This window comes from Pocillopora damicornis, chromosome 8 (assembly GCF_964200805.1).
Source record: "Pocillopora damicornis chromosome 8, jaPocDami1.2, whole genome shotgun sequence".
Taxonomy (NCBI): Eukaryota; Metazoa; Cnidaria; class Anthozoa; order Scleractinia; family Pocilloporidae; genus Pocillopora; species Pocillopora damicornis.
Genome location: NC_142677.1, coordinates 21,680,312 through 21,696,283, shown reverse-complemented (window position 1 = coordinate 21,696,283; position 15,972 = coordinate 21,680,312). Strand labels below are relative to the sequence as shown.

At 37.2% G+C, this 15,972-nt stretch overlaps 1 protein-coding gene across 3 annotated transcripts; it reads right to left on the bottom strand.

Moving 5' to 3' along the window:
* Nucleotides 1–69: 69 nt before the first annotated feature.
* Nucleotides 70–15,337, bottom strand: LOC113668573 (cAMP and cAMP-inhibited cGMP 3',5'-cyclic phosphodiesterase 10A). 3 transcript variants are annotated; one of them, XM_027184501.2, is made up of 27 exons: nt 15,318–15,337; nt 14,594–14,759; nt 12,625–12,768; nt 12,108–12,136; nt 11,870–11,981; nt 11,423–11,472; nt 10,776–10,807; nt 10,547–10,646; nt 10,062–10,095; nt 9,203–9,262; nt 8,635–8,693; nt 8,180–8,230; nt 7,759–7,817; nt 7,327–7,378; nt 7,057–7,199; nt 6,287–6,448; nt 6,000–6,055; nt 5,415–5,473; nt 4,922–5,064; nt 4,372–4,461; nt 3,724–3,874; nt 3,354–3,509; nt 2,087–2,259; nt 1,873–1,984; nt 1,665–1,745; nt 1,156–1,244; nt 70–875 (listed from the first exon to the last, which is right to left on the bottom strand). In XM_027184501.2, exons 2-27 carry the CDS (start codon nt 14,754–14,756, stop codon nt 752–754), a joined length of 2,484 nt encoding a protein of 827 aa, XP_027040302.2. In that variant the 5' UTR covers nt 14,757–14,759; nt 15,318–15,337; the 3' UTR covers nt 70–751. The 3 variants fall into 3 exon arrangements, 2 of the variants coding, with proteins under 2 accessions (XP_027040302.2, XP_089070122.1); XR_016188981.1 differs by lacking the exon at nt 15,318–15,337 and having other exon boundaries at nt 1,873–2,006; nt 14,594–15,223; XM_089213996.1 differs by lacking the exons at nt 4,372–4,461; nt 15,318–15,337 and having other exon boundaries at nt 14,594–15,223.
* Nucleotides 15,338–15,972: the final 635 nt, after the last annotated feature.

The following is a 15,972-nucleotide window of genomic DNA, read 5'->3' as shown; positions in this document are numbered from 1 at the left end:
TTAAACAGGCACAGCAAAATATAGCATTTTGAGGGACCGTTGTTGTATACTCTTTTCTCAAAACAACTGCTGTTTCAAAATTTTGTTTTATTTCTCCGTTTGGCACAACAAAACTAAGTATATTTACAATAGTTGATAAAAAAAAGGACATTTCATTCGTGGATAATGTCAGTTGTACAATTTCCGTCAAATCAATTGTTAAAAATTGCTTGCTGAATCTACTTGTAGGTTTCCATCAAGACAATTTGACATCGTCAAGCTTAATATCACAAAACTTTGCGTAACTTCAGTTCAGACCAGTCGAAAATTGTCTTACGCATAAAAATTTATTCTGATCATTTTAACCTCTTTGAAATTTTCATCTGGTTTTGGGGCTCATCATCAAATAACATTTCGGATAGCAAAAGCAATACCTTGGAGTAGTTTTTTTGGAAGGAAATCGAAAGAGAAAAGTCAATTTATTTGAAATGGGGCTAAATCAACTTGGGATAACTTGTAATGTGCACATATATAAAAACAACATAAGATGTCATGAAAAGCTGACGTTATCAGTAAAATGCATAACGGTTGGGAGATTGCTGATCAACTCAAATATTTACGAAATACCTCCGTTGATGATTGAACATAAGTTAAAATTTAAAGAAATGAAAAGATTAAAAGAAAAAAAACCAGAACCAAGAAAAGTATTAAATCTTTTCACTGATATTTTTTTTGGAATTTAATTAACAAATACTTTTGAAAGGATTTATGATTAGTAATCAAAGAAAGATACAGACTCCCTCACGTCTGTTCCATCAGGCAGTTGACGTCCACCGGAACCAGGCGGGTGCATCTGTTTTTGTCTTAGACGATTTTCCCATGAGGTCAAATTTAAACTGGAAAAGGAAAACAGTGTTTCAAAGAAAGCACAAAACTCACACTTAGGTAGATATAATTGTCAAACGAACAGCCTGGGACGAACTGACGAACAAACGAATAGACGAACTGACGAACAGACGAACAGACGAACAGACGAGCTGACGAGCAGACGAACTGATGAACTGATCATGAGGTGCACCGACAAATAGAGAAATAGACAAACGCACAGATCTGTTAGCAAATTAATGGTCTCAGGTAGACGTGGGTACTACACCAGTGCCAATTTTTCCAACTTACTCAATGGAGGCCATTATTGATTCCATCATAGGAAGGACACTAATAAGTGTTGAATAACAGGGTTTAACGATGCCCTTGAGAAACGAGACCTGTTCGATTAAAAGACATAAATTATTAAGAAGAAATTTAGAGTGAACTACATTTTAGCCTCCTTAGTCCTCTGAATGTGAATATAAGTGGTCATTCAATCCTGGTTTTTCTTAGCAGAGAGTTTCAGGAGAACGTGCTTCTCCCAAGATGCATGTCGTTATCTTCAGATTCACCACCCTTTCAACATCGTAATGATCGACTAAGCCAAGCTAGGCCCCTGTTTCACCCTGCGTTAGGTAGAAGTGGGAATAGCTTCCACGTGACGCGAATTATTTCATTTATAGAAATAATTAATCAAATTTTTATTCACTCTGTTCGATGGATTTAAGAAAATCTACCGCAATATCTGAAGCAAAAAAGAATTTTAGTTGTCCTGCTGTACTGAATGAATACAGCTTTTATAGTCCACACAAACTTACCTGATTTTCAGGAAGTTCGCTCTTTCTTGCTCGATCCATCATTGGCACAGGAGTCAGTCCCATAAGCTTTTCTTCATCTCCCTGTCGAAAAATACATTTAATAATTTGACTCTCAAGATCTAGGTAGTAATTCTATAGAATCCTAAACCGCAGGCAAGCAGTCGCAGGATCTGAATTATAAACAGACCTGTTTGGCAAAGAAACTCACTTGTTGATAGAATTCTTCAAACACCCTCTTGACTGAATTGATGTGAATGTACCATGGCTTGGCAGCGGCAGACAAGTCACACGCGGTCATCAACAGCCTACGAACAAGCCGCCTGCAACAACAATCAATGTAAGCTTACATGAATTGTTGGACATAATGCCCTAAAAAGACACTGCAAACAAATCAATAATTTTTCCATAAATAGCAACAGTACTTGTGATCTGGTATACTCCAAGAGAATTTTCCATTCGTGACAATGTCGTCGAGTTTTGCTCTGTTATCGAAAAACAGCATTAGGTCCGTTGCCAAGATCGCGTCCTCCATAAGTTCCAACATATACTTGTACTGCTTCGCGGAGAGTGCATTTAAAATATTATGACCAGCCGTCTGTCGATAGAATTAAGATTTGTACGATTCAAAAGTGACACAACGCAGTAAAATTGCAACGCAATGAAAAATAAACAACTCTGGCCCCGTTTGTTCGAAGACTGGATAGCGCTATCCACTGGATAAAACTCTATCCGGTGGATAACGCTATATGTTAAGCCATCACTTATCCGCCGGATAGCGATTTATCCGTTGAATAGCGTTATCCGTTCTTTATACAACTGGGCCCAGGAGTCTTAAGATTTTAGCTGGACCATGGCCAGTGAGGAGCTAATTTTTATGATGGTGCAATACATTATCAAGTAGACTGGGTAACAAAACACTGTCTGGAAAGTTGTACTGAATAAGTATGCGGTCATCAAAATAGCTAAAGTGCGCATGCGGTTGCAATTCACTCGCAGCGATATCGAGGCTCGATTTCTGCAGCGTGAAGGATTGGTTATATCCTGGTCTGTCGCAACGTGTCCTCAGAGTTTGTTTGGTGTTACTTGACAGCCTCTTGGTTCCCATCAATATTCCTGGGCTCGGTTGTTCAAAAGGCAGTAAGCGATAATTCAGGATTAAAATTTCAACTTGTCTTTGGTTTCTCTTAAAATATAGTGTGTATTAGGGCTTACGTTTTAAAAGGGGTTTTATCTTAGCGTCGCAGAAAAACGAACGGAAAAATGTATCCGATTAAGACTGTCTGTAAAGCGACAAAAAAATTGAATAAAGGATTGTAGGCTAACCCTAGGTTAGCTTAATCGTGCTTAAATAACCTGGCCCAGGTTGTGGAAAGATAATTTGCGATTTAAGTTTCTTGACAAAGAACCCACGGACTCCGGCGCAAACTCTGACAAAGGCTCAAACCCTGACCTTTCGAATAGAGTCAATGGCGCCAACCAGAATGACAATGAATCTTTGAATGAAGCATATTTAGAGTAAGATGATGAAAGCAGAGCTCGAAGCGCGCGCAGCGAAGCCCCATATCTATAAAAATGTACCCTACATTCTATTCCTACTACGTAAAACCAATATCAGCGCGAGCTGTTTGCTCCGAATGAATAACAACTCTTTGCCTACTAAATATTAGAGGAAACTGAAATTGCACTCACCTCCAAGATGAAAACTCCTTGTTTAAAATGATGCCATTCCATGGTTGAAGTTGAGTACAGATGACTGAGCGGGGATTTGTTCTTGATCATGAAAGCATTGTTGTAACCACGATGATCGATGTCGTGTATGATACTCGCAAGATACAACGCAATTTTCTGCAATAAAATGAGATGAATGTTCCATTCAGTTTGTTATTCATTTAGGTTATCGTTATCCTATATGCGGGTCTGCATAGTAAAATGAGTAAATGTCTCGTGAACGAAGGAAAAGAACAAAAAACTTTGATCAGACCTTACAAAAAGACTAACTTCAGTGTAAACCTCCACAAAACGCATAATTACAAAATAAAATAGATAAATAAACAAATACCTCTTCCCAAGTAAACACCTCGGAGGCCATTTTCATGAGGACACACATGCTGTGAGCCACAGCAAACGCATGCCCCCAGTTGTGGTATGCCACACCACGATAACCCTTCCTCACAGTCAAGGTAAAACGAACGAGTGTCTCCATATCAAGTCTAAAAAGATAGCCGAAAAGTCCACAGTCGAGAATTTTGTCCCGTAAAACATTCGAGCAACACGAGACGGTAAGTACATATTACGTAATTTTACCCTGAATCTAAAAATCGACTCCAACCCGAGTTTATATTTGGAAAGACACCCTTTTGTCAATCTCCTAGCTTAATCAATCCCTAAGCTTAATATAATCTTCCAATGTCATCCATTGCATAACTTGCACTTATTGAAAAAGGTATATATAGGGGGGAAACAGGAAGACGACTAGGCGACTCAACTCAGTCGATAAAATTAAACCAAATTATCTTTTTATATCCCCCATCGACGCAACACCACAGTTTCTCTAAAAACTCCCTCCCCCCCCCCCTTTATTCCATTGGTTAGGCCTGGTTACACTTGACATAACAATACAGCTTTCTGCCCCAATGATACACCCTGAATTCGTGCCAGCGATCTTTCCTGAACCTATATAAAATATCCGTACATTTTTAGTTGTTACCTGACATTGCACTCTTGGAAGAACTCGTTTGTCATAATAATGAAATAGTTTGTTAATTCGTCGTCATTTTGATATACATTGAATTCATTGCTGAAAGAGGAAGGAGAAACGTAAAGGTTTGTTTCAACTGCGAAAGAAAAAGACTCGTTTTTGCAGATAAAATCTGCACCACAGTTTCTTACTTATCTTTGGGTCTTTATTCCGATAGGCGCTCAGGGTTTTTCTTTCTCTTTGTGGTGGAGGTTGCGTGGGGGATTCAGTAGTTGGAGAGATTCAATGAAATTTTCTGATTAGAAAATTTATATCACCGTGAGAAAATACAAAATCTGTGCTCAGAAATATGTAAAAAAAAAAAAACACAAAAGTACCAGTCAACAAGGAAGAGTAAGATACACGAAAATTTTTTAGCTTACTTTACACTTTGTCTCATTTTTAAAAGGCATCATCGAATCTTGCATGGAAATTTTACAATAAACTCTACGGTTTTAAAATTAACCATATCTGTTAGCATTTATGTATTCATGATTCAAGATGTTTTTTGCAACCTTACCTATAAAAATCATTTGGCAAACTGCAGGAGGTCGCTGAGGCAAGCCATAGTTCAGTTTCTTTTTCTGATACGCAGCAGTGATATGTAAGAACTTCTAGTGCCACTTGGTGCTTCTGTTGCCCTCTGAAGAGCTGACCGTACATCTGGTAGCATAAGAATTAAAATTTTTTGTGACAGCGGAAACTGGCTTTCATGGCTCCCCTTTCCAATCGCAACTTTCGGCGATGTGATTGAGAAATTTGAAGAATTATTGGAGGGGGGGAGGAGAGAGAGGGCTAAAGAGTGTAATTACCACCGGCAGACTTGAGTTGGAACCCTGATCGATAGGTCAAGGAACGAATCTTGCCATGCTGCCGGGGTCATTACGTTGTTTACTTGAGTGGGACACCTACACAGTCGACCAGCGACTTCGGCCGGTTCAACTCTTAGATCTGACTCATTTAATTCAGAGATAGGATACGACGAAAAATGAAAATTTTTAAATACGACCCACCTGACTGTAATGCAGAGCCAGTCCACAGTAACCAGCAAATAACTCAAATGCTCTGGCATCTAAACAGAGATCACAGACAAAAAATGGACTCCACATGCATGAAAGAATGCTAACGCAATACTGATCTACTTAGCAACTGTGTGGGAGCGCCGGCCGGAAAATCGTTTGCCATGAGGTCATGATAAAAGGACGGAGCTCAACAAGGTCTTAAAGCATGGGCGAGAGCCACAAATTTTCTTGCGTGGCCCGACCTAACTCAGTCAAAAGGCATTTCATTATATGACCCCCGTTATTTGTCTTTCTTTCTTTCTTCGTTCCTTCCGCATGTTGCAGTACCGTTCGTGAAGCCGTGTGGCTCTCTAAGGCCCTGCTTGAGAATTTGTGCACAGCCCTTACAGGGAGATTTTTTTATGCCTTTTTATAAGAGCACGCGGGACCGTATAGGTCATATAATTAGGACAATTAAATTTTACTTGCTTGTCTGTGATATCCTTCGTATTGTTTCAGTTAGTTAATTTCAGTTTCAGTTTCAGTTTTTACAGCTGAGCTGTTTTCCTTAAGAGGTAAGCATACATTCTCATTTACCTTCAGTTGAGAAAAATCCTCTTTTACTGTTTACCATCTGAACGACACCAATTACACTACGGAACAAAGAACAAATTTGAATAAGGTGTTAAAATTTTGGAGGAACATATTGCATCACTGCAAGCTATGTTCGCCTCTTCTCTGGATATATGGGATTTCAAACTCAATGAAAGAGATTTCCTTCGAATCTTCTTTGTTTACTTATGTTAGGAATGAAGTTTCTCTCTAGTTTGCGACTTTTACATTTGTATTTACTCTCAAAAGCGACCAAGTTAAGGATTTCTTGCCTTCCTTTGCAACTAACGGGGACACACAGAATGGATTTTGTTATATAACCCGTCTTAATGTCCACTTCACGGTTGAATCTCGTATCACGGTATGGGTCGCTGATGTTCACAGTTTCTGATGTACTAGCGGCGAAGCCGGCGATGCCTTTATTGATAGGAAATCTAGAAAATAAAATTTAAAAGAAGCATTAAGATAAGAAAGATAGATATTCTCACAGATGAACTGTAACTGAAGATATTGCAGAAACTTAGGCCTGGAAAATTCAATTCCAAAAGAAAATTCAATCCAAATTCAAGCTCCAAAAGGATTCCAACCTAAGGCTGTTCAAGTTTTTCAGTCCGTAAAACGAAGCGCGATAATTAGAGGCGTGATAGAAGCGGAGAAGTGAAAAAACCAAGGGAGGTTTTGGTCGAGATCTGACCCAAATCTACTCGTTGTTTGCATGTTGACTCGTTCACCAAAACGCCTAATAAGATTTATATACTCTCCCACTGACGCAACACTGCAGTTTCTTTAAGAAGCGTACCCACTCTATTCAAACTTTACCTTCCCAGAGTTAGGAATCCAGCATTTAGCAACAAGCAAATTTTAAAAGTTTTTGTTCTATGTTAAGGAATCTGATTACAAATGAATGGAGTAAGTTATATTTTGACCTGTATATTATAGCGAATGATGAAAAGATCCTTATAAGTGCATTAGAATTGAAGAGGTCGCATTAATAGAATTTTCAGCATTTTTTGCCTGTCTGTCTTTGTCTTTGTTTTAATACCTTATTTCTGCTCCGTTTCTAAATTTGTACCCTAAACCATCCTCGTCGCCCTCGTCGAACAGATTGGCGTATAACTCATTGGATTTGGCGTCCACCATGAAGAGCGCGCAGCGATCAGCATTAACTAACCGCTTGGCAAAAGCCTGCATGTGATAGAGACAGTAGTAACAAAAGACAGTCAAAAGGAAATGAAATGTGCACTTTCTTTCACAATTCTTATCAGGGCGGAAAGCAAGCAGCTGTCGGAAAATCTCTCTACTATGCACTCACCATTATTTTTTCAATTACCACATCCATAGTACTAACTTCGTCAAAAATGGATCTGAAAGATGAAACCGTCACACTATTCATTTCTTTGTTCACGGAAAGGACAGCTGCTTTTAATTTAATAGTAGAGGTTAGCTCTTTTTTCGCCGATTTTCTCAAGTAAACTTTGTCTGTTTATTTCCAATGAAAGTTACCATGAGTGAATTATACACAGACCCCAATGTCTTATTCCTGAAAACGTTCTTAATTAAGACGTTTGTAGTCGAGGGCTCTTGGTATGTCGTCGACCAACAAATGAGATCTTTTGTTCAGATAACAGGCCGAGGCTCGCATAAGGGGATCTTGAGTGATAATGTTCTTTTCAAAAATCGTGACAGTCTAATTTCATGAGGATTAACAGACATGCATCATAAGTATTTTCTTTTACACTCTTACCTTACAACATTCAACAGGAAACTATTTAGATCTTTTTGCTTTTGCATTTGTTTTGAAATCTAGAGGGGATTGCAAACGAAAAATTATTGGTAAATTATTCGAAACAGCATGTGTAAGCTTCACGATGAATGCATTTTGCTTTGTGCACTCTGTATGTTTTAATGAAAACCCAGTAGCTCTTAAAACAAGAACATCGACAGAAAAGCCGCTTAAATTCTTAATGCAACTCAGTTCTACATAGCTGGTCTATGTTAATGGCATAGAATAACTGATAATTTAGCTAGAAAAGTAACCCATGAGAGTCTTTGGATGGAAGGAGGGCGCGCCTTGTTACTCAACCTAGTACCCTGAGTTTCTCTTCTCTACCATGCACCTCCCCTTCCCCCAAAAGATCACAGCTGTTACTTATACTTGTACTTACCTCAGCATGATGAATAGCTATACTACCCCAGGCAAGATAACTATTAACGATCTGACAGAGCAAACAAATAAAAACAGATAAACAAACAAGAAGCTGTTTAAGAATGGCAAAAATGACTGAGCGCCGAAGAAATGATGAACTGAATCCCGCTGAATCTCGCTGAATCTCGCTCTCCATGATCGTTTTGGTCATTGATGCGCTTTGGTATGGTGTGAGAAAAACTCTCCTCCCATGCGGGTAGTTCTCAGTCTCCTAATTTTTCTCGTTAGTGCATGCGCAGTGAAGAATGCGCGCAGCAAACTGGAGCGAGTCTAATGTGACTTATTTATCCCTTGGAGTTTACTCCCCTGAACTTATTTGCAGTGAGAAACTGGTTTATCCATGATTTCCAGCTCTTTCCATTTTCTATACGCAATTGGCAAAATGCTGCAACACGAAGCAATTACGTTACTCACCTCCTCGTCTTCCCGTTCAAATGATGGGTTGCCAAGTTTTTTTACCAATTCGACAATACCTGGAATAAAAACCAGAATACCGTGCTATTTGCTACAAAAATTTGTCACGCCATGAACAATAAAGAGTGATTCTACCAAGGAATTCCTTAATTTGTTTCCTTCCCGTGGTGCAGGCTGAATTTTGATGGAAGGGTCTGTAAACCTGATTGATTTAATTGCTGCCTTTGAACAAAACTTTTTCTACAGCAAATATCCTTTGAGCTGGCTCCATCATAAGTGCGTAGTGTGCATCATTAATCGAGTTCTTTCATTCTCAGGGTCTAAGCAGAAATTATCTTCTTTGAGTTCCTTATTTTTTCTTAAAATTTGTTCCCTTGAACTTTTATCACTCTCGTTTTATTTATTTGTTACCTATTTCTTTACTCCTAAGGCAACGTGTATCATAATCTACTGGATAAAGATTTATCCAGTGGATAGCGTTATACACCTTTGGAACAACCCGGCCTTTAGATTTAATTTTGTCTTTGGCATAAATGGCGTAAAATTAGAAAAAGAACCATTTTCGTACCAACTATAGTTCCATCGGCTTGTACGATAGGCTGACACAATACAGACTGGGCTGTGCTGTCTGAAACACAAAGAAACTCAATTCCAAGAGACTATCAGTTATAACCGTCATTTCTACAGAGTGGGAATGATTTCACGGGGAGGACTGAATCGTTTATATAAGTACACTCGTGAATGGTGGCTTACGTATTGCTGCTTATATGAAACAATTTCTGGAAGATATCCGCGACACAAAGGCAACTTGGGAGAACAATAAAGCAGCGACCCTTTTTCATTTCTCCTATGCAGCGATCAAATTCAGAGATAGTCAATCGAAGAAAGTTTATTTGTGATTAGCTTTGCTCATATTTGGTAATGTTACGTTTGGTTTTTGGTAACGCTTCTACCGACTTCGAGAGGGGTTTAATTTAGTTTAGTTTGGAAAGAAATAATTGCTATAGCCAAAAACTAAAGAAAAAAGAATCCTAAATGTTCGTCTATGTATTTTGCTGCAAGAGAGAGAGAAAGATAGTTCGTTGTTCCGTAGGATGCTAAGGAACGTCTCACTTAATTTATTGAGGGCATCTGGATTCAGTGTCAAAGAAACAAAATCTAACAACTTCACGGCCAATCAAAACAAAGTGCGACATCTCAAGGAGCCAATCAGAACTTAGGGTAAAAACAACCCAGCGGTTTGAAGCGCGAGAAAACGTGTATAATTAAGACGCGATTTTCTTTACGTCTGAATTTGATTGGCAGAGAGAGCGGCTGGAGTTTTTGTAGACCAATCGCAGTGCAAAGTAAAGCAAAACAAATTCAATCCCTATTTTCTTTCGAAACTCAATTGAAAATCACTCTAAAAGAATCTGGGCGCAACTAACCTTCAATACCAATTCCTTTGGGAAATCTCTCGTCCTATGACAAAATAATAGATAATAACTTTAAGTACTAATGTCTGATTGCAGTCAAATTGGCAATCTTAAATCACAAGGTGTTGTGTCGGTTTACTTCGCACAAAAAACTTATTCCTCGTAACGAGTCGTCATTGATTTTGCTTGAGTTAGCTCTATTGCTCTTTCACAACAGATTCAGTACGCAAAGGTTAATAGAAAACGCACAACGAAAAAAATGAATTAATATTGATCAAATTCCTCACCACCTCACGTGGAGCTGGCTGAGTTGGACAAAGCTTTCTCGATTTGGTTAATCTAAGTCAAGTTTTAAAATGGTTAGGTCATTAGCTACACGAAAAGGCCATAATATAAGCTAAGTCAGTTTGGATAAGGTTAGAACATCAGAGTTTACATTTGTCTCTGCAAAATGTGTCTTTGTTTTGCACAATAACAAACTTTGATAAAAGGTTTACCCCGAGAATATCTTTAACATAAAGCCTTTGACCCGTCTCAGCGACATAAGCCGCAATCGTGCCACCACATCCAATTTTCTGACGACAAAGAGACCGGGATCTACAAAACCAAATCAAGAAAAACAAAAAATCAGATTCACCGCTGAAGAAAGTGTAAAGCTGTTCGTACATAAATTTGAATCGATATAAATACACTTAATTAAGAGAACCAGGAACGCCTTTGCTTTACCTCGGCTTGTTCTCTGAATACAGATAAATGTCCTGTGAGATTGAGAGAATATAAGAATATGGTTTTTATCCCATTAACACTTTAGAGAAACATAATAACTCTTTGTGCTTCAGTTTAAATTAAACTATATAAACGTTATAAAAGTTATGTCTAAAAACAGATTTAGTGCAAACGTGAACATGAACTTTGCCAGTTTCTTTTAGTAAATTTAAAAAACAAAATTGTACAATGTCTCCCATTCTAAACGTATGCCAATATTTTAGAGCAAACGATTGAAAGACAGTAGTAAAAAAATATATTCTTGCCTTATGCTCTTACCGGCTCCTAACCAGTCAGGAAATATCGAAAATAATGAATGATTTTTTAAGTTTTATACCCTAACAAACGATTCACGTTTTTTCGTGCAGCACAAAGTACTAAATGCACCTTATCGTTAAAAAATCCGATGAATTTGGAAAACCATTTCATCAGAAGTTTGCAAAACTTGAAGTGAGTTTTTTTTGTCTGTTTTGATTATTTCTTTTTCTGTTCTTGTTGTTGTTGTTGTTTATATACAAAAATGTAGTTAGACTCAAGATTGTACATGAATGTCAGATGATAAACATAATGAAGTTAGATTTTTGAAAGTAAGATCAATAAGAGCTCACCCTTCCATTTTTGTCCACCAGGTAAAGTGAATGTACGTTTGCATGAGTGGCTAGGAAACACAATATTGACAATTGTTGATAGACAAAGGGTTCATTTGGTATAATTATCGTCTTTTAATCATTCCTACATCCTGATGTAATTATGAAGGCTTTCATCCATTCTTGATAAACAGCATCCTTGTTTTTCCTATTTTGCATTGAAGCTGTTTTTGTTTTCTTCGATTCTTAGAGAAGTCGTGCGAAACATCTCAAATTCCAATAACATCAGAAACTGTGCGTAGTGATGAGCAAAAATCAATCTCGTTGACGGAGAAGAATCAATATTACAACTTGTGATTATCTAGAGATAATTTTCCTCTCCAATAAAGGAAAGGAAAAGTAAAATGGAATGACAATACATGTAGTTTTAAATCATCGCAAGTCAAACACGACAGAATTCTTTATTACCTGCAGCTACGCTTTTGACGAGCTCTTGCATAACTCTGACTTTTTTTGGCTGTTGATTGATGTCTTTCGTCAGTTGCTGGAGCATTTTGCGCTTGTCGGTATGAACACAAAACTACTCACGCCAAAAACAAGAAAACATAAATCTATTATTAATGAAAATCGTCGTGCGATCAAATGAACAGATGACGATGTAGAAGTTCAATTTATCAGCGTATGTGTACATAATCAATATTCCTACCTTCCATTTGGAGAGAGATGTTCTCACAGCTAGGAAAATGGAGAAGAAATGTATCGAAGAGAAATTAAACAACTTTTAATTCTACGCAATTACCCTCAAGGAGAGAAAAAAACCAGACTTTGGGTTTCATTCACAGCCAAGAGCAAAATCTTATAGACTACAGGCCTAAAGTCTTTATAGAAAAAGGCCATAGGAGGCATTTGAAAGGGCTAAAACTTAACAAAGATAAAAGAATCATACCCGGCTAACACTAAAGCTTTAACACATTTTAAAGCTGTTTTGTTAAATACGGTTTAAAATTGTCTTCTTCACTAAAAGCTGCTCATACCGATGTTTGTTCGACTTATAATTCATTCAGTAAATGGGAAAATAAGTGACAACTTGAAACCTAAGGAAATTCAGTTTTTCAGTTCTCTGTTTTCGATTTTCATCCAGTTAAACCTGATTTAACTTCACATGTTTCTCTGGTGTGAATGAGTATTAGGCCGTGTAAATAAAATTGTCATTCCAATACTACCTTCCCCTTTAATGTGTTCTGTGGATTGTGTCTTTCGGATCAGCCATCTCTCGAGCTGCTCTTGGCTTATATCTGTCATGATAAAATCCTCCAACACTTGTGGGTTGGCTAAAAGGTATTCTTTGACACGCATTTCGGAGAGAACTATTATGAGAAAAATACATTCTGAATAAGTGTAACTGTGTGGAGTTAGAAAAAGTTAAAAAATTTTCAGAAAGAACTGTTGTACTTAACAACCTACAAAAACCCTAAGCAAAAGATAAAACTGGTAGTTTCCTATTGTTTTGTTTATTGTTTACTTTACAGGGTAAGAGATGGTTTCTAATCCTGCAAGGAAATCCCACATAAATCCGTGCGTTTAAGTTGAAGAAGGTCACCAAAATTTGTAGAATAACTGATATAAATAAATCATTAAACGAAAATAACGAAAACGTAAATACTAAAAAGCAAGACAAATATTTAAATAAAAGAACCCTTTTTGATTTGAAAACTGATCGATGATAAAAACTCGATAAATAGCTAAGCAAATAGTTAAAAAAAAAGGGTAAAAATGATTCAGAGATTAAACTTGAAATGCACACATTTTGCTTAAAACATGGTTGGTGGTTGGTAATTAAGAAATTTTTAAAAGCCATCTTCCTTTATGATGAGGGCTCAACTAAAAACTAGAAATGACAGAACAAATAAAAAAAAGAAAAGAAAAAAACACCATGGGGTGTCAATAAACTTTTTTCTTCACAGGGCTTCAAAAAGCTTTCCGAATTACATGAATAAAACATTGACATCCTTCCGTCTTATAATTATACTAAAATGTCAAATTTCAATCTTAGCGTCACCTGGTGTGGTTGATTACAGAATTTCTTTATCGTTATCTCCCTGTGGCGGGTTTTGTTTTATATCATGAGAGCTTTAAAAGATTTAGTGCTCAAGCTGATACGTTTTTTATAAATAATGAATGATTCTGTCTCTATGAATAGTCTGGCTTTAAATGAAAATATGCCTTAATTAAGCTTATTTTCGATCGACAGCTCCTGGCGGCCCAAGACATAACAGCCATAGCAAATAACATTCATATTTGTTGTTAAAAAAAAATGATAATAACCTTTAGGGATCGTAAATAATGTTTTCTCCTCTTTTTGGTGTATTAATATTAGATATAAGAAAATTGAGCTGCAGACAAATGATGAAACCGTTCCTTTGGTTAATTTGTCGCGTATTCGAGTTGAAGAAAAACAAAATTGATTTGCATTCACACTATGATCTGTGTCTCCCTGTTAAGGGAAAGAAACGGCGCTTGCACGAAAATAAATGAATAAGGTTACAGACGAAGAAAAAAAGAAAAAGCGTTAAAAATGGGCCAGGAAACTGTAATAATAAAAATAAACTAAAAAATCGTTATTTGCACACGTCCAAACAGAGAAACTTCACGCAGAACAAAATGTAAAAACGCGCGCTTAGCGGTAAATGTTTACACAGAATGGTTTACTTTCTAGTCATCTGATCAACAGTATTTTGAAAAGCTTAATTTCAGTTGGGGTCTTCAAAGATAATTTTAGAAAGTTCCTGTTATTAATATCAGGTCATATCTCATCCGAAATGATTGGGTTTATCTCGACATTCTGTATGCAGGAAGCACTGAACGCACTATTCGGAAGTAAAGGCGCATTATTTGCCTTAAACCTATAAGTACTCACCAGGATTATGCGTCAGGAAAGACGAAATTTAAGACCTTACCGCCGGGAGAGACTCGATTATCATCAAAAGTAAGGCCTAGGCGACGGCTTTAATTTTTTCGGAGTACTTTCATCTATTTATATTCAAACAGAGTGCTTATCGTGTCACAACAAATAATGAACAAATACCCAAACCCTAATAGAGGCAAAATTAAGAACTGTACAAAAAATTATTCCTTGCTTAATACTGGGGAAAACTAAAGAAAATTTAAAGAATAAATCTTTCTCAGGTTTACCTCCGGAAGGTTTTGTTTTAATGCTGCCTCCGGCGTGATTTTCATTATTCGAGTTGACAGTTTCTCTTATGTTCCTCTGTGTTAACTGATTCGGAAGCGGCGGCAACCTTCGGATACTAACTTGCTTTGTAGGCGACGACATTGTCCTTCCAAGCTTGAACATTTGCTGGGAAATGATAAAAAAACACCGCAACTGAAACGCGCTCCAAAGCCATTCCCTCTACCATCCACTGTTTACGTCGCACGAATCGTCATCTGACGGAAATTTAGACTACGGCGTGCGCGCGCGTGCTGATTCTCGCGATGCGGTGAGATATTTCCGGTTTTAAACCGAGAGATGATGCAAACTGAAGAAAAAAGTAACAAGGGTACTGCACCGTTGTTTGATTAATTTCGAATACTGCGAAAACCTGAAATAACAGTGCAAGGTCTGTTCGGGATTGAAACAAGATCTAAAAAAGTCTAGAAGCAAATTAAAGATTTCTGATTTCTTGACCAATTTCTTTTGCTAATGGTCAACAGGAATCATGTCGAGTTTCGTTTTAGACAAACAGTCATCTCAGCGCTGATTAATATTTTGCGTTAGTCATTTCGGCCGAAATTGTTTTTGAAACGCATCCAAAAACTCACAGTTGTGCAAATTGTGCCCCTCTCGAAGGTAATAACTTGTCATATGATTTTAAATGAAGTATCCTAAATAATTTATGTCAGATTCGAAACTCACTGTATGAAAGCAATTTTGGTGTCCGGCCCTGATTACTTTCGGAAACTGTTAATTCGCAGTGAGGTAAAAAACGTGACTCATCGCAGAGAATCCTGGGTTTACTGACCCTAAAGGTATTCTTTATCATCCAAGATTAATTGGTTTTCATGGTATCCAGTGTTTTTAGCATGTTTGCATGTATGTTTCCTTACTCAATCGTATTTTTAACTGGGCGATAAACTGAAAGTTAATAATGCTAGCTCTCAAGACAGATCTAGTCTTGGCTTTGGTTTGAAACTCGGTCTGAAAGATCGCAACCACTTTTAGCATTTTCAGTGGTTTTGCCAGACTAGAAAAAAAAAGCTTTTTTGAATGTTTTTGTTTTGCTTCGTTTGTTTTGCTTTTGTTTTTTGTTTTTTTCAATGAAAACAAAATGTTTGACCAAACGAAAGGTAAAGAAATGGAGAATAAACAGGTTTCATGAGAAAAAGCAAAAAACGACCAAAAAAAAAAAAACAGAGAATGAGAAAGTGGCATTACACGACAAAGTTACTTAATCACAAATGGGTTTCTTGGAGGCGACTCGTACAAAGCTTCCGTGCGATTGACAAAATATTGAATATTAAAGTTCTTTGTCAAACAGGTCAATCCAAATTGTCGTTAGCATTCTAGAAGA

Excerpts from the sequence above, each read along its gene's own strand:
- LOC113668573 (XM_027184501.2), bottom strand. The coding sequence starts at position 14,756 with ATGTTCAAGCTTGGAAGGACAATGTCGTCGCCTACAAAGCAAGTTAGT. Across the intron at positions 9,263-10,061 it reads CAAAGGAATTGGTATTGAAG|ACAGCACAGCCCAGTCTGTA; the intron begins GTTAGTTGCGCC and ends TTTGTGTTTCAG. Across the intron at positions 2,260-3,353 it reads AAGGAGTTTTCATCTTGGAG|ACGGCTGGTCATAATATTTT; the intron begins GTGAGTGCAATT and ends TTCTATCGACAG.